At 47.2% G+C, this 21,691-nt stretch overlaps 1 protein-coding gene across 13 annotated transcripts in view; it reads left to right on the top strand.

The window, feature by feature from the left end:
- TRIP12 (thyroid hormone receptor interactor 12) overlaps nucleotides 1-21,691 on the top strand; it is a 1,145,873-nt gene that overhangs the window by 398,942 nt on the left and 725,240 nt on the right. For 8 of the 13 annotated variants that reach the window (XM_069213427.1, XM_069213421.1, XM_069213428.1 and 5 more), the window contains one exon: nucleotides 16,455-16,614. In XM_069213427.1, coding sequence (XP_069069528.1) covers nucleotides 16,455-16,614 — 160 coding nt within the window. The remainder of the gene's footprint in view (nucleotides 1-16,454; nucleotides 16,615-21,691) is intronic. The other 5 variants (XM_069213434.1, XM_069213432.1, XM_069213429.1 and 2 more) reach the window with 1 other exon arrangement.

The raw sequence follows: 21,691 nt of genomic DNA, 5'->3' as shown, positions 1-21,691 counted from the left end.
TGAAAACCCATGCAGCTATGCTGGGTATCCCTGAACTGGTGTGTGTCAAGACAAGGGCAAGGTGCAAGGCACAGGGTGAAAAAGTAGAGCTGGAGTCTGGAAGAAAGGCCCAGCCTACCAAGAGAAAAGGAAAGTCAGCTGGGAAACCAGCTGCAACACAACACCAAAAAGAGAACCTCTCTTCTCAGGAAGACGTTCTGGCCTCTGAGGGAACTGAGCCTATGGAGCTGGAACCTTATCAGGTTGAGTTCTTAGGCCCAGGGGGACCCTCAAGGGAAGAGTTGTGTAAGGGACAAGAAACCTGTCCCTCTCGAAGGCCTTAGGCAGCAAGCTGCTGAAGAGTCTAAAGGCAAGAAAAATGGAACACATAGGGTCTATTGGGAAGATGGACTCCTGTACACTGAGGCAAGAGATCCCAAACCTGGTGCCATTAGGAGAGTGGTAGTGCCTCAGGCGTTCAGAGAGTTTATTCTGACCTTAGCCCATGATATTCCCCTTGCTGGGCATTTGGGACAAACCAAGACGTGGGAGAGGTTAGTCAACCACTTCTACTGGCCCAACATTTCCCAGAAGGTTAAGGGGTTTTGCATCTCCTGTCCCACCTGTCAAGCCAGTGGTAAGACAGGTGGACACCCAAAGGCCCCCCTTATTCCACTTCCAGTGGTGGGGGTCCCCTTTGAAAGAGTGGGTGTGGACATAGTGGGTCCACTTGAACCTCCCACAGCCTCAGGAAATATGTACATCCTAGTAGTAGTGGATCATGCTACTAGGTATCCTGAAGCTATTCCCCTTAGGTCGAATACTGCCCCTGCAGTAGCCAAGGCCCTCATTGGTATCTTTACCAGAGTGGGCTTCCCTAAGGAGGTGGTGTCTGACAGGGGTACCAACTTCATGTCAGCATACCTGTTGAGAGATTCAACAATACATCAAAGGGCATGATCATGGGGCTCCCAGAAAATCTCAAAAGGAGATGGGATGTCCTCCTGCCATGTCTGCTTTTCGCTTACAGAGAGGTGCCTCAGAAGGGAGTAGGGTTCTCACCCTTTGAACTTCTGTTTGGCCACCCTGTAAGGGGACCACTTGCTCTTGTTAAAGAAGGCTGGGAGAGACCTCTTCATGAGCCTAAACAAGACATAGTGGACTAGGTACTTGGCCTTCGCTCAAGAATGGCAGAGTACATGGAAAAGGCAAGTAAAAACCTTGAGGCCAGCCAACAGATCCAGAAGTTTTGGTATGACCAAAAAGCTGCAATGGTTGAATTTCAACCAGGGCAGAAAGTCTGGGTTTTGGAGCCTGTGGCTCCCAGGGCTCTTCAGGACAGATGGAGTGGCCCTTACCCAATCCTGGAAAAGAAGAGTCAGGTCACCTACCTGGTGGACCTAGGCACAAGCAGGAGCCCCAAGAGGGTGATCCATGTAAACCGCCTAAAACTCTTCCATGATAGGGCTGATGTGAATCTGTTGATGGTAACAGATGAGGACCAGGAAGCTGAGAGTGAGCCTCTCCCTGATCTCCTCTCATCAGACCCTAAAGATGGCTCAGTGGATGGAGTGATCTATTCAGACACCCTCTCTGGCCAACAGCAATCTGATTGTAGGAAGGTCCTGCAACAGTTTGCTGAGCTCTTTTCCTTAACCCCTGGTCAGACACACCTGTGTACCCATGATGTGGACACAGGAGACAGCATGCCTGTCAAAAACAAAATCTTCAGACAGTCTGACCATGTTAAGGAAAGCATCAAGGTGGAAGTCCACAAGATGCTGGAATTGGGAGTAATTGAGCACTCTGACAGCCCCTGGGCTAGCCCAGTGGTCTTAGTCCCCAAACCTCACACCAAAGATGGAAAGAGAGAGATGAGGTTTTGTGTGGACTACAGAGGTCTTAATTCTGTCACCAAGACAGATGCCCATCCCATTCCTAGAGCTGACGAGCTGATGGACAAATTAGGTGCTGCCAAATTCTTAAGTACCTTTGACTTAACAGCAGGGTACTGGCAAATCAAAATGGCACCTGGAGCAAAAGAGAAAACAGCATTCTCCACACCTGATGGGCATTATCAGTTTACTGTTATGCCCTTTGGTGTAAAGAATGCCCCTGCCACCTTCCAAAGGTTGGTGAATCAAGTCCTTGCTGGGTTGGAGTCCTTTAGTGCAGCTTATCTTGATGATATTGCTGTATTTAGCTCCAACTGGCAGGATCACCTGGTCCACCTGAAGAAGGTTTTGAAGGCTCTGCAATCAGCAGGCCTCTCTATCAAGGCATCCAAATGCCAGATAGGGCAGGGAACTGTGGTTTACTTGGGACACCTTGTAGGTGGAGGCCAAGTTCAGCCACTCCAGCCTAAGATCCAGACTATTCTAGACTGGGCAGCTCCAAAAACCCAGACTCCAGTCAGGGCATTCCTTGGCTTGACTGGGTACTATAGGAGGTTTGTGAAGGGATATGGATCCATTGTGACAGCCCTCACAGAACTCACCTCCAAGAAAATGCCCAAGAAAGTAAACTGGACTGTAGAATGCCAACAGGCCTTTGACACCCTGAAACAAGCTATGTGCACAGCACCAGTTCTAAAAGCTCCAGATTACTCCAAGCAATTCATTGTGCAAACAGATGCCTCTGAACATGGGATAGGGGCAGTTTTGTCCCAAACAAATGATGATGGCCTTAACCAGCCTGTTGCTTTCATTAGCAGGAGGTTACTCCCCACGGAGCAGCGTTGGAGTGCCATTGAGAGGGAGGCCTTTGCTGTCGTTTGGTCCCTGAAAAAGCTGAGACCATACCTCTTTGGTATTCACTTCCTAGTTCAAACTGACCACAGACCTCTCAGATGGCTGATGCAAATGAAAGGTGAAAATCCAAAACTGTTGAGGTGGTCCATCTCCCTACAGGGAATGGACTTTATAGTGGAACACAGACCTGGGACTGCCCATGCCAATGCAGATGGCCTTTCCAGGTTCTTCCACTTAGAAAATGAAGACTCTCTTGGGAAAGGTTAGTCTCATCCTCTTTCGTTTGGGGGGGGGGGGGTTGTGTAAGGAAATGCCTCCTTGGCATGGTTACCCCCTGACTTTTTGCCTTTGCTGATGCTATGTTTTGAATTGAAAGTGTGCTGAGGCCTGCTAACCAGGCCCCAACACCAGTGTTCTTTCCCCTAACCTGTACTTTTGTATCCACAATTGGCAGACCCTGGCATCCAGATAAGTCCCTTGTAAATGGTACCCCTGGTACCAAGGGCCCTGATGCCAAGGAAGGTCTCTAAGGGCTGCAGCATGTCTTATGCCACCCTGGAGACCCCTCACTCAGCACATACACACTGCTTGCCAGCTTGTGTGTGCTGGTGAGAACAAAACGAGTACGTCGACATGGCACTCCCCTCAGGGTGCCATGCCAGCCTCTCACTGCCTATGCAGGTATAGATAAGTCACCCCTCTAGCAGGCTTTACAGCCCTAAGGCAGGGTGCACTATACCATAGGTGAGGGCACCAGTGCATGAGCACTGTGCCCCTACAGTGTCTAAGCAAAACCTTAGACATTGTAAGTGCAGGGTAGCCATAAGAGTATATGGTCTGGGAGTCTGTTTTACACGAACTCCACAGCACCATAATGGCTACACTGAAAACTGGGAAGTTTGGTATCAAACTTCTCAGCACAATAAATGCACACTGATGCCAGTGTACATTTTATTGTAAAATACACCCCAGAGGGCACCTTAGAGGTGCCCCCTGAAACCTTAACCGACTATCTGTGTAGGCTGACTGGTTCCAGCAGCCTGCCAAAACCGAGACATGTTGCTGGCCCCATGGGGAGAGTGCCTTTGTTACTCTGAGGCCAGTAACAAAGCCTGCACTGGGTGGAGATGCTAACACCTCCCCCAGGCAGGAGCTGTAACACCTGGCGGTGAGCCTCAAAGGCTCACCCCCTTTGTTCCAGCACCACAGGGCACTCCAGCTAGTGGAGTTGCCCGCCCCCTCCCGCCACGGCCCCACTTTTGGCGGCAAGGCCGGGGGAAATAATGAGAATAACAAGGAGGAGTCACTGGCCAGTCAGGACAGCCCCTAAGGTGTCCTGAGCTGAAGTGACTCTAACTTTTAGAAATCCTCCATCTTGCAGATGGAGGATTCCCCCAATAGGATTAGGGATGTGACCCCCTCCCCTTGGGAGGAGGCACAAAGAGGGTGTACTCCCCCTCAGGGCTAGTAGCCATTGGCTACTAACCCCCCAGACCTAAACACGCCCTTAAATTTAGTATTTAAGGGCTTCCCTGAACCTGAGAATTTAGATTCCTGAAACTACAAGAAGAAGAAGACTGCTGAGCTGAAAAAAACCCTGCAGAGGAAGAACAGAAGACACCAACTGCTTTGGCCCCAGACTTACCGGCCTGTCTCCTGCCTTCCAAAGAAACCTGCTCCAGCGACGCTTTCCAAGGGACCAGCGACCTCTGAATCCTCTGAGGACTGCCCTGCTTCAAGAAAGACAAGAAACTCCCGAGGACAGCGGCACTGCTCCAAAAGAACTGCAACTTTGTTTCAAAGGAGCAGATTTAAAGACCCCTGCAACTCCGCGCAAGAAGCGTGAGACTTGCAACACTGCACCCGGCGACCCCGACTCGACTGGTGGAGAACCAACACCTCAGGGAGGACCCTCCGGCGACTCCAAGACCGTGAGTAACCAAAGTTGTCCCCCCTGAGCCCCCACAGCGACGCCTGCAGAGGGAATCCCGAGGCTCCCACTGACCGCGACTGCCTGAACCTAAAGTCCAGACGGCTGGAAAAGACCATGCACCCGCAGCCCCCAGCACCTGAAGGAACGGAACTTCTGTGCAGGAGTGACCCCCAGGAGGCCCTCTCCCGTGCCCAGGTGGTGGCTACCCCGAGGAGCCCCCCCTTGCCTGCCTGCACCGCTGAAGAGATCCCTTGGTCTCTCATTGAACATCATTGAAAACCCGACGCGTGTTTGCACACTGCACCCGGCCGCCCCCGCGCTGCTGAGGGTGTACTTTTTGTGCTGACTTGTGTCCCCCCCGGTGCCCTACAAAACCCCCCTGGTCTGCCCTCCGAAGACGCGGGTACTTACCTGCTGGCAGACTGGAACCGGGGCACCCCCTTCTCTCCATTGAAGCCTATGTGTTTTGGGCACCTCTTTGACCTCTGCACCTGACCAGCCACGAGCTGCTGGTGTGGTAACTTTGCGGTTGCTCTGAACCCCCAACGGTGGGCTACCTTGGTCCCAAACCTGAGACTTGTAAGTGATTTACTTACCCGTTAAAACTAACAATAACTTACCTCCCCCAGGAACTGTGAAAATTGCACTGTGTCCACTTTTAAAACAGCTTATTGTGTTTTATGTAAGAAGTATATATGCTACTGTAATTATTCAAAGTTCCAGTACAATAGCCTTTTGTCATTTTCTGCTAAACTGTGTACATTACTGTTTTGATTCAAGTTCTATACTTATCTATGCCAGGTAGCTCACAATTTATGTATTTACTTGAATTCTTAATCTTGTGGTTCAAAAATAAATTAAGAAAATAATATTTTTCTATATAAAAACCTATTTGCCTGGAGTTAAGGCTTTGAGTGTGTGTTCTCATTTATTGCCTGTGTGTGTACAACAAATGCTTAACAGTACCCTCTGATAAGCCTAACTGCTCGACCACACTACCACAAATGGGGCATTAGTATTATCTGATTTTGCCACTATCAACCTCTAAGGGGAACCCCTGGACTCTGAGCACCCTTTCTCTCACTTTGAGATAGTATATACACAGAGCCATCTTCCTACACCCTTCTATCACAGATCATTTGGAATGGGCACTACATCGCAATTTTCACCTGTTGGCAAAATATCTCCCAGGCTTGAACTACGACTTTCCAGTCTTCTTCAGCAGGATGCAGCAACAAGTCCACTAATGGGAACTCCACCCGCATGTCGTACTCACATACTTTTACATGTCGGGTTCCCTCAGATAGACCTTTTCTGCAGAAAACGCTAAATGCCCAAACATCGCCTCCAAGTTCCCACATTCACGATCAAAGCTCAATGCACTGTGGATGAGTTAGTTAGGAAAATTTGCCTACGCTTTTCCTCCTCTCCTTCTCCTTCCATTTTTGGTTCAGGAGCTCAGGCAAACATCTTTCACTATGATCCTAGCAACACGCACCTGGGCTTGCCAACTCTGGTTCACAACACTACTAGATCTCTGTTTAGTTCCACACAATTAGCTTCCCCAACAGATCGGACTTTGTTACTCAGAACCATAGAGAAACCAGGTACCCAGATCCCAAAGCCCTCAGCCTCGTATCTTGGCTCCTGAGGTCATAAAATGTGATTACCGTCATTTGGCACCGGAATGAATGACCATTCCCAAAGAAACCTCTAGACCTACCACTAGAGTTTGCTATGTTTCAAAATGGAAAAGATTTCGTCACTACTGTCATTCAAAACACATTGACTCTTTCAAAGCGAATGTACCAGACATTGTCTGCTACTTGTTCATCTACAGAAAAGCTGGTTTAGCATTACATGTATGAGATTACACCTTGCTGCAATGGCGGCCTATCTACATTATAGAAAACTTGACTCTTTATTCAAAATACAGTCATTAAAGCCTTCATGAAAGGGCTCAAAAGAGTTATTCGACCAAGGGTTCCACCTGTACCCTCATGGAATGTTAACGTTGTTCTTACATGCGTTATGGGTTGTCTATTTGTACCACTGCATACATGCCCCCTTCAGTTCCTTTCTTTGAAAGTGGAATTTGTAGTCTGTCACCTTACTTAGACGTGTTAGTGAGCTCAAGGCTGCAATCTTGGAAGAACCTTTCCAGCTACACATTGACAAGGTAGTCCTACTCACACAAACCCTAAAATTCTGCCAAAAGTTAACTTCCACTTTCATCTCAATCAAGTTGCCAGTTTTATTCCAACAACCAGATTCAGTTGCTGTAAGGAAATGGCTCCCTGTTGCAGTTACCCCCCACTTTTTGCCTGATACTGATGCTGACTTGACTGAGAAGTGTGCTGGGACCCTGCTAACCAGGCCCCAGCACCAGTGTTCTTTCACCTAAAATGTACCATTGTCTCCACAATTGGCACAACCCTGGCATCCAGATAAGTCCCTTGTAACTGGTACCCCTGGTACCAAGGGCCCTGATACCAGGGAAGGTCTCTAAGGGCTGCAGCATGTCTTATGCCACCCTAAGGACCCCTCACTCAGCACAGACACACTGCTTGCCAGCTTGTGTGTGCTGGTGGGGAGAAAATGACTAAGTCGACATGGCACTCCCCTCAGGGTGCCATGCCAACCTCACACTGCCTGTGGCATAGGTAAGTCACCCCTCTAGCAGGCCTTACAGCCCTAAGGCAGGGTGCACTATACCACAGGTGAGGGCATAGGTGCATGAGCACTATGCCCCTACAGTGTCTAAGCAAAACCTTAGACATTGTAAGTGCAGGTTAGCCATAAGAGTATGTGGTCTGGGAGTCTGTCAAAAACGAACTCCACAGCTCCATAATGGCTACACTGAATACTGGGAAGTTTGGTATCAAACTTCTCACAATAATAAACCCACACTGATGCCAGTGTTGAATTTATTAAAAAAATGCACACACAGGGCATCTTAGAGATGCCCCCTGTATTTTACCCAATTGTTCAGTGCAGGACTGACTGGTCTGTGCCAGCCTGCTGCTGAGAGACGAGTTTCTGACCCCATGCGGTGAGGGCCTTTGTGCTCTCTGGGGACAGAAACAAAAGCCTGCAATGGGTGGAGGTGCTTCACACCTCTCCCCTGCAGGAACTGTAACATCTAGCAGTGAGCCTCAAAGGCTCAGGCTTCGTATTGCAATGCCCCAGGGCACTCCAGCTAGTGGAGATGCCCGCCCCCTGGACACAGCCCCCACTTTTGGCGGCAAGTCCAGGAGAGATAATGAGAAAAACAAGGAGGAGTCACTGGCCAGTCAGGACCGCCCCTAAGGTGTCCTGGGCTGAGGTGGCTCTGACTTTTAGAAATCCTCCATCTTGCAGATGGAGGATTCCCCCAATAGGATTAGGGATGTGCCCCCCTCCCCTCAGGGAGGAGGCACAAAGAGGGTGTAGCCACCCTCAAGGACAGTTGCCATTGGCTACTGCCCTCCCAGACCTAAACACACCCCTAAATTGAGTATTTAGGGGCTCCCCAGAGCCTAGGAACTCAGATTCCTGCAACCTAAGAAGAAGAGGACTGCTAAGCTGAAAAACCCTGCAGAGAAGACGGAGACACCAACTGCTTTGGCCCCAGCTCTACCGGCCTGTCTCCCAACTTCTAAAGACACTACTCCAGTGACGCTTTCCCCAGGGACCAGCAACCTCTGAATCCTCAGAGGACTGCCCTGCATCTAGAAGGACCAAGAACTCCAGAGGACAGCGGCTCTGTTCACCAAAGACTGCAACTTTGAAACAAAGAAGCAACTTTGCAACAACTTGCGTTTCCCGCCGGAAGCGTGAGACTTGACACTTTGCACCCGACGCCCCCGGCTCGACTTGTGGAGAACAATCACTTCAGGGAGGACTCCCCGGCGACTGCGAGACCGCGAGTAGCCAGAGTTGCCCCCCCGAGCCCCCACAGCGACGCCTGCAGAGGGAATCCCGAGGCTCCCCCTGACTGCGACTGCCTGCTTCTAAGAACCCGACGCCTGGTAGGGTTACTGCACCCGCAGCCCCCAGGACCTGAAGGATCGGAACTCCAGTGCAGGAGTGACCCCCAGGAGGCCCTCTCCCTTGCCCAGGTGCCTCGCTTAAGAGACCCCTTGGTCTCCCATTGATTTCAATTACAATCCAGACGCTTGTTTGCACACTGCACCCGGCCGCCCCCGTGCCGCTGAGGGTGTACTTTCTGTGTGGACTTGTCGTCGTCCGTCCCCCCCCCCCCCCCCCCCCAGTGCCCTACAAAATCCCCCTGGTCTGCCCTCTGAAGACGCGGGTACTTACCTGCTGGCAGACTGGAACCAGGGCACCCCCTTCTCCATTGAAGCCTATGCGTTTTGGGCACCACTTTGACCTCTGCACCTGACTGGCCCTGAGCTGCTGGTGTGGTAACTTTTGGGGTTGCTCTGAACCCCCAACGGTCGGCTACCTTGGACCCAAACTTGAACCCCGCAGGTGGTTTACTTACCTGCAAAAACTAACTAACTCTTACTCCCCCCAGGAACTGTTGAAAATTGCACTGTCTAGTTTTAAAATAGCTATATGTGATTTATGTGAAAAGTGTATATGCTATTTTGCTAATTCAAAGTTCCTAAAATACCTACCTGCAACACCTTTCATTTGAAGTATTACATGTAAATCTTGAACGTGTGGTTCTTAAAATAAACTAAGAAAATATATTTTTCTATACAAAAACCTATTGGCCTGGAATTGTCTCTGAGTGTGTGTTCCTCATTTATTGCTTGTGTATGTACAACAAATGCTTAATACTACTCCTTTGATAAGCCTACTGCTCGACCACACTACCACAAAAAAGAGCATTAGAATTCTCTCTTTTTGCCACTATCTTACCTCAAATGGGAACCCTTGGACTCTGTGCATAGTATTCCTTACTTTGAAATAGTGTATACTTCCTACAGTTGCAGAGAGGGCTCTCCACACTGTTAAAAGGACCCTTTTGTTCTACATTGATGGAACTAAAACGTTCAGGAAGACTAAGCAGTTTTTTTTAGGCTTTTTCACCTCTCCTTAAAGGGAACTCTATATCCCAATCAGGCATAGCCAGATGGATATTTAAATGCATTCAAACAGGTCATGCTAATGCCAAAATAATTTTACCTACACCTTCTAGAGCACACACTACTAGGAAGAAGGGAGCATTCATGGCTTTTCTAGGAAATATTCCAGTAGCTGACATGTAAGGCAGCTGCGTGGTACACCCCACAAACCTTCACCAAACATTGCGTAGTTGTTTTAGTACACCAGCAAGCCATTGTAGGTCAGGCAGTGCTTTGTACACTTTTCGAAACAACTGCACCACCCACAGGTCAGCTACTGCTCCTGAAAAGTACTGCTTTACAATCCAAGGAAAGCATTGATTTGCCACACATGCCTCCAACATGTTTTGGCCTAGCTCTTCTGTTCTGGTAAGGTGCAGCAGTTATAGCTCAACACTGGAAACAGAGTTTCGATGATGTCTCTGGAACTATATCGTTCCCACCCAGCACCCTGATGTCTGTACTGCTTTGCTGGGCCTTTTAATGTGGGTCCCAAGCTTCACTCCTCGGTTTGAGGTGCTCTCTTAATTGTTGTACTTTGTGTTAGTTCAGTGCTAATAGGGACATGTACCCACTAATGTAAATCCCGTGAAGTGTGAACATCAGATGTCGATAGTGGACCTCCATGCCGTCTGTCTGTTGTACCTGAGTTCGACATTGTACAAGATCTTGTGACATGTGTCTGCAAATGAGCCCTAATTTGATTACAGAGAGGAGGTCCAAATTCTGCATGGCCTGAACCAGAGAATATTGTTGTGGTCTCTGCTGATCGAGATCAGGGTCCAGATTGAGACCTGCTTCCCTCTCCTCATTTATCTAACTCCTCCAGGGAGAAGAAAAGGAAACTTAAAAAGAAGCAATCTGACTCTCTCTGGTGGTGTGATTGAAGGGTAAATTCCTATCTCAATCTTCCCCTCTGGCTCCCTCTTCAGAGTGATACCTGGTAAATATATTTGATAGGGACAACTAGCCACAGATTCCTTACTTTAGAATCTTCCCCAAGCACGAGCTTGGATCTGGATTTTTCCATAGTATGCCTGCGCGTTGGTAGAGGGCTTCAAACGAATCTGTATTGCGTTGTCCCCCAGATGTGGGATCAGTGGAGTCCATATAACTTCTTTGCTGATGTCAGTTCCTTTTTTACCGCGCTTTCAACGCAGATCCGTTGGTTGTTTAGGCTGTCTTTTGGCCTACTTCGACATTTTAGTCATGCTAGAACAGTGTGCTGTCTGTCATTGGGGTTTACACTCTGTGGTTTCCGTGGACGGCAAATGTTGGCTACGAACCCCCATTCGGTTTGCATGTGGTGCTTGGGTGAACACCATGACGCCGAAGAGTGCGGCTTCTGTTGTCAACTTCAGCTGATGGCTCTACGAGAGAGTTGGATGAGACGAGGTCAGAGTCTGCCCTGTGTCTCCCTTCCTTTCCAGGCGACTGAGCGACTCTAGACCAGATGTGTGAATATTATGCTTCCCTTCATAAAGGCTTTGGTCAGTCACCTCCCTCTGGAGCACCTGTGGGGTCCCAAGGAGATGTGAAGTGCCTTGACTGTATCCACGCCAGTGGGTTCGCCCTCTGCTTTAGTTAGGCCTCCGGTGTCAGTTGACAAAGCTGCTACGGTGTTGGTACACAGCCCTTCGGGGTTCCTACTTTCGGTGCTGAAATACGATCAGCTGACTCTGGTGGGTCGGCTGGTGGCGCTGATCAAAGTCAAATCCCTCTCTCCTTCTGAACTCAAAATTGACGTTGAGCAATTTCCTTCTCGATGTTGGGAATGGCTCCAGTCATGCTTGTTAACTATGATCTTCCTCCACAAGAATCCCCTCGTGTTGTTCCTACTGAGGGAGATGGTGGCGAGGTGGTAGAAGAGTTGGAACCTCATAAAGGGGACACCTGGTTAACTGACCTAGCTACTGCTAGTGCCCAGCCTCAGGCCTACTTTCACCCCCTGGACTTGGGGAGGCGAGCTTCTCCTTTGGAGACATGCTAAAGAGGGTTACGAAAGTGTTGGATCTGACTTCCTTCAGTGGAAATAGCTTCAGATCCCCTAATTGATGTACTCCATCAAAGCCGAACGTGTTGAACCAGTGCTTCATTACAGCGAAGCACTACATGATATCTTGTTGGGGGCTTGGGCTAAGCATGATACAGGGGCTCCTTTTGACTGGGCTATTTCCCAAAGGCACCGACCTGCCCCAGGTGATCCACCCTGTCTGATAATTCATTCTACTCATCTAAGTTTGGTGACACAGGGCGCTTTAGCTTACCATGATGTAGAGTCTCTCCCAAATATTACACCTGATAGAAAGTCCACCAGTCTAGATGTCTGTGGCAGGCATAGTTTTTCCTCCATAAGTTCTGTTTAAGCTCTGTGAACACATCTTGTGTTCTTCGACTTTTCTCTCGTTCTTTACAGGACTAATTAGAAAAAAATGTCCTTCGCTTCCAGAAGAAGCACGCTTACTCCTGTGATTTAGGATGGACAGCATGCAGCCAAATTAATAATTTGCTGCTGCATGGATACTTATACTGTGGGTCGAGCTATGGCTTTATCAGTTATGATACATTGCCATGACTGGTTTTCAGAGCCAATCCAATCTACAATGATTGACATGCTGTTTGATGGTGCTCATTTATTTGGTGCTTAGGCTAACTCAGCTTTAAGGCGTTTTTGAGACAGTAGGGGTAGAGCAACGAGCTAGCTTGGTTCCTCTCTACCCTTTGGCTAGTTCATAACTTCTGTACTGTTAGTATGGTGGTACTTGTTGTTAAAAAAAAAAAAAAAATCCACAAAAGAGCCTTGGTACGCAGGGTCATGAGGCATATAGATGTGTATTTATCTATCGATCTGTCTGTCTGTCTGTCTGTCTGTCTGTCTGTCTGTCTGTCTGTCTGTCTGTCTGTCTATATGTCACGCCCAGCGGAAGTTCACTTGCAGTTAACAGCACCCCTGCTGTTTGACTTGGGCTTTTCTATCAGTATGCACAAGACTGCCCTAGTACAGATCCTTCAGCGCCTCCTGTTGATGGTACTTTACTGAATAAAACACCGTTCCAAATCATCCCTCCACAGAGGATCTGGGATGTTTAGGATAGGATTCCATTGTTTCTCTTACTCAAGTCCTGACGGTTGTACGCCTGCCTGGTCTGTTGGCTTCCTGTACCCTCCTGGTCACATGCACACTGGCACATGAGAGCCCTCTGGTGGTTCCTCTGAAGGTAGTGGTTCCAGCACAAAGTGATCTGGTTGATTTTATCAAGACTTCCCCGAACACTGCAGCAGACCTGAGCTGGTGGTTAACTGTGTACAGCCTGCAGGTAAGGGATTCCTTTTGCCCAATCCACAGACTAAAGAGTGGCTGGAGATCAGAGGCCTCTGATCTTTAAAGAAACTAAAACTGAGGGCAGTTTGGCTGGTGCTCAAGGCCTTCCTCCTTTCCTTTTTCAGCAGTCTGCCCAGATGTGTACTGACAATGCAACCATAATGTGGTACGTAAATAAGAATGTAGTAGTGAGTTCTTATCTTCTCTGCCAAAGTGCGGAGGCTCTGGAACTGGGCTAACCAACATAGAATGTGATTAGTCACCATCCGTTTGGCTAGTTCTGTGAACAACAGAGAAATCAACATCATCTTTATGATCACGAGCGGTGTCTTCATTCAGAGGTGGTTCAAGATATCCTTGTACAGTAGCACACCACAGGTAGACTTCTTTGCTGCTTAGACTATGCCAATTGCATTATACTCTCTGTCCTCCAGTTTACGCTTCAGCACGTCTTGAGGGGTTTGTTTCATTTGAGGTGGAAATTTCTGCTTCAAATCATGTTTCCTTTCGACCCACTCCTGTTATTCCTTGTTTTGTGGAAGATTAGCCTAAAATGGGCTCAATTCATTCTCATTGGCCCAAACTGGCTGAGACGGGTGTGGTACACAGACCTCCTAGACCTCTGCCTTGTCCTCTGCTTTCTTTCAGTAGGAACCTCCTTTTCCAGTCACAGGTACTGTATTCCAGCTTCCACATCAGTTTAGTTTCTTGGTTGCCAAATAACATATAAACCCCAGGAAAGGCTCATTTTATCAAACATCTTACCGTTCATGCTTGCCCTAGCCCAGTAGGGTTGTGTCAGTGGACATGGTCATGGAGTACATCGCTGTCTTATCAACTGTCCTTCGTCTCTAGGACTAGCCATCTATCTATGTCACCTGTAGTTATGAGATATCTGAAAGTACTGATAAAAATGTTTCACCCCCTACTTTCTGTTTTGTGCCCCAATGACATTTGAATATGGTTAGACTTTCTTGAAGGGTGCTCTGTTTCAACCCATCATCAGTTGTCTGCTACATTTATTTACTCTCAAAAAGGTTATTCTGGTTTCTATGAGCTTGACGAGATGTCAGTGAACTGCAGGTCCTATGCCTTCTCCCAGCATTTACGTTTGTCCCAAACAAGCTTGTCCTTAGAACTAAAGCAGCGTTCCTCCCCAAGGTGCTGACCCCCTTCCATTTCGACCAGTCTATCACTCTTTTCACCTTTTACCCTGAAGCTCATTTAACTAAGGAGGATGAGTTTTTGCACCGACTGGACCCCAGAAGTGTGGTTAGGTATTATATAGACTACACTAAAGAACTAATGTCTGACAGTCATCTCGTTTTGGAGTACATGGGCAGCAAAAAGGGCTAGGTATTCTAGAAGAGAATTCCTGCTGGATATTGTTGTGCAGTGACATTAGCTACACCTGTATGAAGGAGTTGTCAGAGGTTGTTTAAGCTCATCCCACCAGGGCTAAATCTTCCACTGCAACCTTGGCCAGAGTTGCGCCTGTTATTTGCAGAGAGGCAACATGGGCTTCTCTTTATACCTTTACAAGCACTACAGCTTAGACTCTAACTGAAAAGGGATTGGCATTGCACTCTCAGTCCTCCAGTATTTTCTCATCTGACTTTTCCTTTCAACCCTCTGAAAGGTGTAGGTACTGCCTTGTGGTCTATTCAAGAGGTGAGCAGGTAGGTGTAGCCATTAGAAGAAAGTTACATACCTTTGGTAACATTTTTGTGGTGGATCGGCTATCTACCTGCAGATTCTTCACTGACCCCGCCATCCTTCCTGTCTGAGTGAAGGTTCTAGACGTTTAATAAGCTTCCAGTCTAAATTGCTTTACTTTCATCTCAGTCTCTGCTGCAGAAGGCGTGATTAAAACAAGTGATGTCAAGGCACTGGGGTTGGTTCTATGTGGCTCCAATGACGTCATCAAAAGTCTTCTTCTAGTGTCAAGATACAGATGTTGGCCCCCTACCGGCTCAGGAGAGCAAAGTCACAGGTTTGCAGATCCATCCTTGTAAATGGATCTGGAAAGAGGCGAGGAATTGACAGTGCATGTGCCAGGAAGATCATTACCAGACACAGGTAACCTTTTCACACAACACTGCTCAGCTATCCCAGAATACATAGCTGTGTCGAGATTTTTGTTTTATTTTCTTTGTGGATTAAATAATTATTCTTCAGGAGACTTCCATTGATGATCAGAAGTACTAAATTGGCCTGATCCTGCACTTAATAATAAGAATTAAAACAAATTTAAAGAAAAAAATAGCCAGCTTGTAAAGAAAACAAACTTGTTTTTGATGGACTGAAGTAGGCTATGTTAGCCAAGTTTAGTTCTTATTCTTCAAAAAAAACAACTAAGTGAAACATGAAATTTGCATCTTCGTCTCTGCAATCCCTTGACATAATCCTTAATAGTGCAGAGCTGCAGAAACAGTGTTCATCCTTAAAAGGCATCCTACCACCACAAAATGGCGCAGTAAAAAGGCTAGTTCGGCAGCTAAAAAGACACTTGAGGAAAAGTTTTCTCGGGTAAATGATAAAATGATCACATCCTGTAGCTGGGAAACAAATATTGTTCTAAACGAAGTGAAAAATAGAAGAAATGTAAGGTTGTTAATGAAGGAAACATTGTTTATCTGTAAACCTGCTTCTCCTTCAGGGATTCTCCATTGAACACTGAAAAGTCCCACCCACATGCATTATCCTGGAACACTTTTTTTTTTTTTTTTTTTTACAAAATATACTTATTAAAACATACCCTATTGGCCTTGTCAGTTTTTTGTTTTTTTTAATAGAGATGCAGTTGTCCTATACAGCTTCAAGCATGTGGTTGGTGTATTATAACTGATCAGTATCCACTTGTTATAGCAAGCTTATGATGGTTGGATGTTAACCTGTTATTTTTGTGAGTCACTGTATTATTATTATTATTATTATTATTATTTTTTTTTTTTTTTTACACATCATACTCCTGCTTAACTCTGAGCATGCTCCTATGACATGTCTAAAGCATCAACTGTATGTTCTTGCCCTCAAAGTAGTTTTTGTGTCCTGCATTGCATCATGCTGGAGTTTGGTGATGTTTTTATCATTTGATGTATGGTATCTTGTGTCCTGAAGTGAAGGCGGCAGTACTTTACAAAGTGAGTCTGTGCTAATTTGTTTGATTTTGCTCTTTGTTGGTATCTATTCTGTTTTTATCAAGTATCTTCTCTTTCTCTCTGTAGTAAATTTGTATGAATTTTTATTGTTTATCTTAGAAACCACAAGTGTAGTGTTTTTTTTTTTAACTGAAAGATTGATAATCTAATGTTTTCACTGCATGTGCTATTCAAAACAAACCATTCCACTATGATATGGAGTGATAAATGTTGATTTGTTGAATTTCTTTTCAGTGAACTGATGCCATGCTTACCTAAAGAAGGGATTTTTGCTGTTGATACTATGCTAAAAAAAGGGAGTGCACAAAACACAGATGGTGCAATATGGCAGTGGCGTGATGATCGAGGACTTTGGCATCCTTATAGCAGAATTGACAGCCGAATAATTGAGGTAGTAGTTTCAGTGTATGTTTTGTGGGTTTTTTCTCTTTACAGTGTGTTAACCTACGTGGGAAAACATTTTGTGCCCGGAGTGGAATTATAGATATTCACAGCTTGCAAATATCTGTGCTCAAAAGAAAATCTTTTAATAGCAAGAATCATTTTTATTTATCCAACCTGGGATGACTATAATCGTCAACTTCTATTATTCTTCCTGCTAGTTCAGCATAATCCCTGAACTATGTTTGATCTAAACTAGGAAATTAGAAGTTATGCTTTTCAGTCAGGAGAATCCCAGACTAGCCTATGGAGCTGTAACCATTTGTTAGATTTTCCAATTGCCTTGGAAAAATCCACAATGATCTTATATTTAGTCTTTTTTTTTCTCTTGTAGGTGTATTTTACCTCCTGTAATTTTCCTTTTCAGAGTGTTTCACTTTGTGGTACTCTTTTGTGCTGTTTTGCTGTGTTGACATTTGTTTCCGGTTTTGTCCTAAGATGGGAATTGCTGACAGGTGTTTTTAAGTACTCTTGAAGCGTCTGCACAACTGCGTCTTGAGGACTAAGGATTCTTGTCTGTTCAATGATCTCAGTGTGGTAGATAATTGGAAATACAGTAGTCTAATCGCCCAATAAACATTTGGATGAGTGACCCTCACAGATAATTCTTTTCGAGAAGAGGACAGACTGTTCCTTGAACAGTTGTTTTGAAAATCAAATAAAAGAAAAACACTGTGCAATTCAGGTCTCTCTACAGCTTGCAGTCATGTTTCCACTGGTAAAATTCCCTTGTGTAATCTTTGATTTGGTTTAGTCCCCACCTGATACCCCTTGCGCCCCTGCCCTGTTGCTATTTTTCACAGATTTTTAAATGTACTTTTGAAAGTATCTGTATTTGCAAATCACTGTTAATTATTCATAGATCTTCAATTACATTCAATTTAGATTCACCGGTTTATGCAGAGTGATGTAGATTTTGTTCTGACTGACAGGTATGTTGATATGAATGACCTTTTGCTGCATTTAGTCAAAACTTATAACGTGATGAATGAGAAACTTCGAATCATAATGTAGGTCAAAGCCCTGTGTCAAGAACAATTTCTGTATCATTCTGGATTCCTGTTCATCCTCTGGTAATAAAGACCATGGCCAGTCAACAAGCACAAGTGTTTGATGCATCAATTTGGTTAAGAGCAAAAAGAACAGATGATGGACGGAATACAGAGCAAATCAAACATTCACCCCGAGTCACAGAGATCTGGGTTTATTCCATCGTTTTTTTGCTCACCACGCAACCCCAGGTTGGACCCAGCCATATGCAAATCAGTCTCGACCCTGTTCCTTATGGGAACAGTCCAGCCCAAACTGCCAAGCCAGGTCCTCCCTGGAACGGAAACAAGCATCCTAGGACCGGTGTCAGGTTATCACCCTTCATCAGCTAGGCTAGCTTGAATCCAGTGGCGAGGTGAGCATGGGACCCACGTCTGGGCATACCCTTCCCACTCTGAGAAACACACATGTAATGCATACTGGCATTCAACAGCTAATTACAGGACCAGCCTTCAGCAGTTAAGCGAAGTATGGGGTACACTCCAAGGCAACACCAATAGATGACCTCTGGCTTATTTGGCGTCCCGTGCAAAGGTGCTTTACAACATACGGTGCACTGTTGATTTCAGTGGAGAACAGTCCTAGGGAAAAGAAGCTGGCGGTGAGAACTGGGGGGCCAGTCCGACTGGACCAATGGGGGGGGGAGGGGGTGAATCTTGTCCTAGGGTCCTTGGGGGTGTAGGGACACCTTTGGCCTTCTCTTCAACCGGGTGCAGAGGTGTCTTGAGGCATTGGGTCTTCCTCATCGGAGACAGTCGCAGTAGAGTGGGCGTGCACAAGGAGGCTGCAGGCGGTGTCAGAGTCCACAGCTGAGGAACTCTCACCTCCAGGGGGCCAGGAACCTGCCTGTGGTGGCAGGCAGAGAAAAGTCAGCCAGCACATTTAGAGGCTTGTGTTCTGGAGGGCCAGGGACCACGCTGGCACCATTGGCCCTCTTGGACTTTGGCAAGGGTGCAGTGGTGCTATCCTGTGTCAGGTTTTTGGTGCCTGCGAGGTGCAGAGAAGTAGCTCCCCTACTCAATAGGAGATCCTGGTGCTTCTTGAGGTGCAAACAGTCCATGCATGCATACTGAAGGCAGCAGGGCCTTTGAGGCCTGTGGTATGCCGGTCTGCTAGCCTTCCTGCTGGAGTGGGTGACAACACATGTCTCCAGAGCATTGTTTGTTTTGACCTCTGAAAGCGTGGGCTCTCACCTCCAGGGGGCCAGGAACCTGTCTGTGGTGGCAGGCAGAGAAAAGTCAGCCAGCACATTTAGAGGCTAGTTGAGTTCAGGGGGCACCTCCAAGGTGCCCTCTGGATGCATGTCGTATTAAATCTGAGTCTGGCGAGGTGTTTGATACCAAACACCATACAATTAATTGAACCCATTATGTGACTAGGTCAGTCATGTCTAAGAGTGTCAAGCGCATACCTTACAATGGCTTTCCTGTTCACTTGCAAAGCTTAGCAATGGGGCTGGACGTGACAGGGACATAACTGCTCGTGCAGCTATGACCACAGATCAAATATAATGCACCCTGCCTTAGGGTGACTTAACATATACTTGGGTACAATGATGGTAACATGGCACTCAAGGGGTGTGCTGTACTGAGTTTTCACCTGGCTTGTACCAGGACACACAGACTGTGATTGCAGCTGTGTGTATCTCGATTTTAAAGGTGTCCCTCAGGGTGACACAAAATATGCTGCAGCCCTTAGGGACCCTTCCTCTACCCATGTCCTAAGTAATAGGTGTACCACCTGCTAGGTACTTACACAGGTAGAGCAGTGTGCCAGTTGTAAACGTTTTTACCTGTTTTTAGGGAAAGAACACTGGAGCCCTGTTTATCAGGGACCCAGTGCACCTCCGTCAAAATACCTTGCTACCAGTGAGCAAACAGTGGGGGTGACCATGTCAAAAAGGGCATTTTCCTACACATCGCCCAGTACTTAATGAAGGAGAATGAGACTAAACTTTCCCAAAAGAGTTGTAATTGTCCTAGTGGAAAAGCCAGGAAAGGCCATCTGTATTGGCATGGTCAGTCCCTGGTCTGTGTTCCACTGTAAAATCCATACCCTGTAGGAAGATGACTCACCTCACCAGTTTAGGATTTTCCCCTTGCATCTGCATAAGCCACCTGAGAGGCCTGTGGTCAGGTCGAACAAGGAAGCAAAAGACAAGCAAGTATGGCCCAGGTGCTTCAGGGACCAAACCACAGCAAAGGCTTCCCTCTCAATGGCACTCTTTCTCGGTTTCCTGGTGAGTAACCTCCTGCTAATGAAAGCAACAGATTGGTCCTGGCCATCATCATAGGCCTGGAAAAAGACCACTCATATCCGATGTTCAGAGGAATCTGTCTGCACTATGCACAGTTTGTTATAATCTGGAGCTTTCAGCTTGAGTGCTGAACACAGAGCCTCCTTCAGGGTATCAAAAGCCTTTTGGCAACTAACTACAGATTTCCTTTTTTGGTTGTGTTTTGGAGATGAGTTCTGTGAGGGGTGCCACTATAGTACCATACCCCTTCACAAACCACCTGTGGTACCCAGTCAACCCAAGGAATGCCTTTTCTTTGGTCTGAGTTGTTGGAGCCTCCCAGTCTAGATTTGTCTGGCTCTTGGGTTGTAAGGATTGCATTTGGCCTCCACTTCCCAGGTGGCCCAAGTGTACAAGTGTGACCTACCCTATCTGGCACTGGCTTGCCCTGATATTGAGACCTGCCTTCTGCAGAGCCTCGAAGACCTTCCCAAGGTGGATCAGGTGGTCCTTGCAAGTAGAGCTGTACACTGCAATACTGTAAGGAAATGCCTCCTTGGCATGGTTGCCCCCTGACTTTTTGCCTTTGCTGATGCTATGTTTACAATTGAAAGTGTGCTGAGGCCTGCTAACCAGGCCCCAGCACCAGTGTTCTTTCCCTAACCTGTACTTTTGTATCCACAATTGGCAGACCCTGGCATCCAGATAAGTCCCTTGTAACTGGTACTTCTAGTACCAAGGGCCCTGATGCCAAGGAAGGTCTCTAAGGGCTGCAGCATGTCTTATGCCACCCTGGAGACCTCTCACTCAGCACAGACACACTGCTTGCCAGCTTGTGTGTGCTAGTGAGGACAAAACGAGTAAGTCGACATGGCACTCCCCTCAGGGTGCCATGCCAGCCTCTCACTGCCTATGCAGTATAGGTAAGACACCCCTCTAGCAGGCCTTACAGCCCTAAGGCAGGGTGCACTATACCATAGGTGAGGGTACCAGTGCATGAGCATGGTACCCCTACAGTGTCTAAACAAAACCTTAGACATTGTAAGTGCAGGGTAGCCATAAGAGTATATGGTCTGGGAGTCCGTCAAACACGAACTCCACAGCACCATAATGGCTACACTGAAAACTGGGAAGTTTGGTATCAAACTTCTCAGCACAATAACTGCACACTGATACCAGTGTACATTTTATTGTAAAATACACCCCAGAGGGCACCTTAGAGGTGCCCCCTGAAACTTAACCGACTATCTGTGTAGGCTGACTAGTTTTAGCAGCCTGCCACAAACCGAGACATGTTGCTGGCCCCATGGGGAGAGTGCCTTTGTCACTCTGAGGCCAGTAACAAAGCCTGCACTGGGTGGAGATGCTAACACCTCCCCCAGGCAGGAATTGTCACACCTGGCGGTGAGCCTCAAAGGCTCACATCCTTTGTGCCAACCCAGCAGGACACTCCAGCTAGTGGAGTTGCCCGCCCCCTCCGGCCAGGCCCCACTTTTGGCGGCAAGGCCGGAGAAGATAATGAGAAAAACAAGGAGGAGTCACTGGCCAGTCAGGACAGCCCCTAAGGTGTCCTGAGCTGAGGTGACTCTGACTTTTAGAAATCCTCCATCTTGCAGATGGAGGATTCCCCCAATAGGGTTAGGATTGTGACCCCCTCCCCTTGGGAGGAGGCACAAAGAGGGTGTACCCACCCTCAGGGCTAGTAGCCATTGGCTACTAACCCCCCAGACCTAAACACGCCCTT

Source organism: Pleurodeles waltl, chromosome 11 (assembly GCF_031143425.1).
Source record: "Pleurodeles waltl isolate 20211129_DDA chromosome 11, aPleWal1.hap1.20221129, whole genome shotgun sequence".
Taxonomy (NCBI): Eukaryota; Metazoa; Chordata; class Amphibia; order Caudata; family Salamandridae; genus Pleurodeles; species Pleurodeles waltl.
The sequence above is the reverse complement of the archived record's forward strand: the minus strand, read 5'-3'. Positions and strand labels throughout refer to the sequence as shown.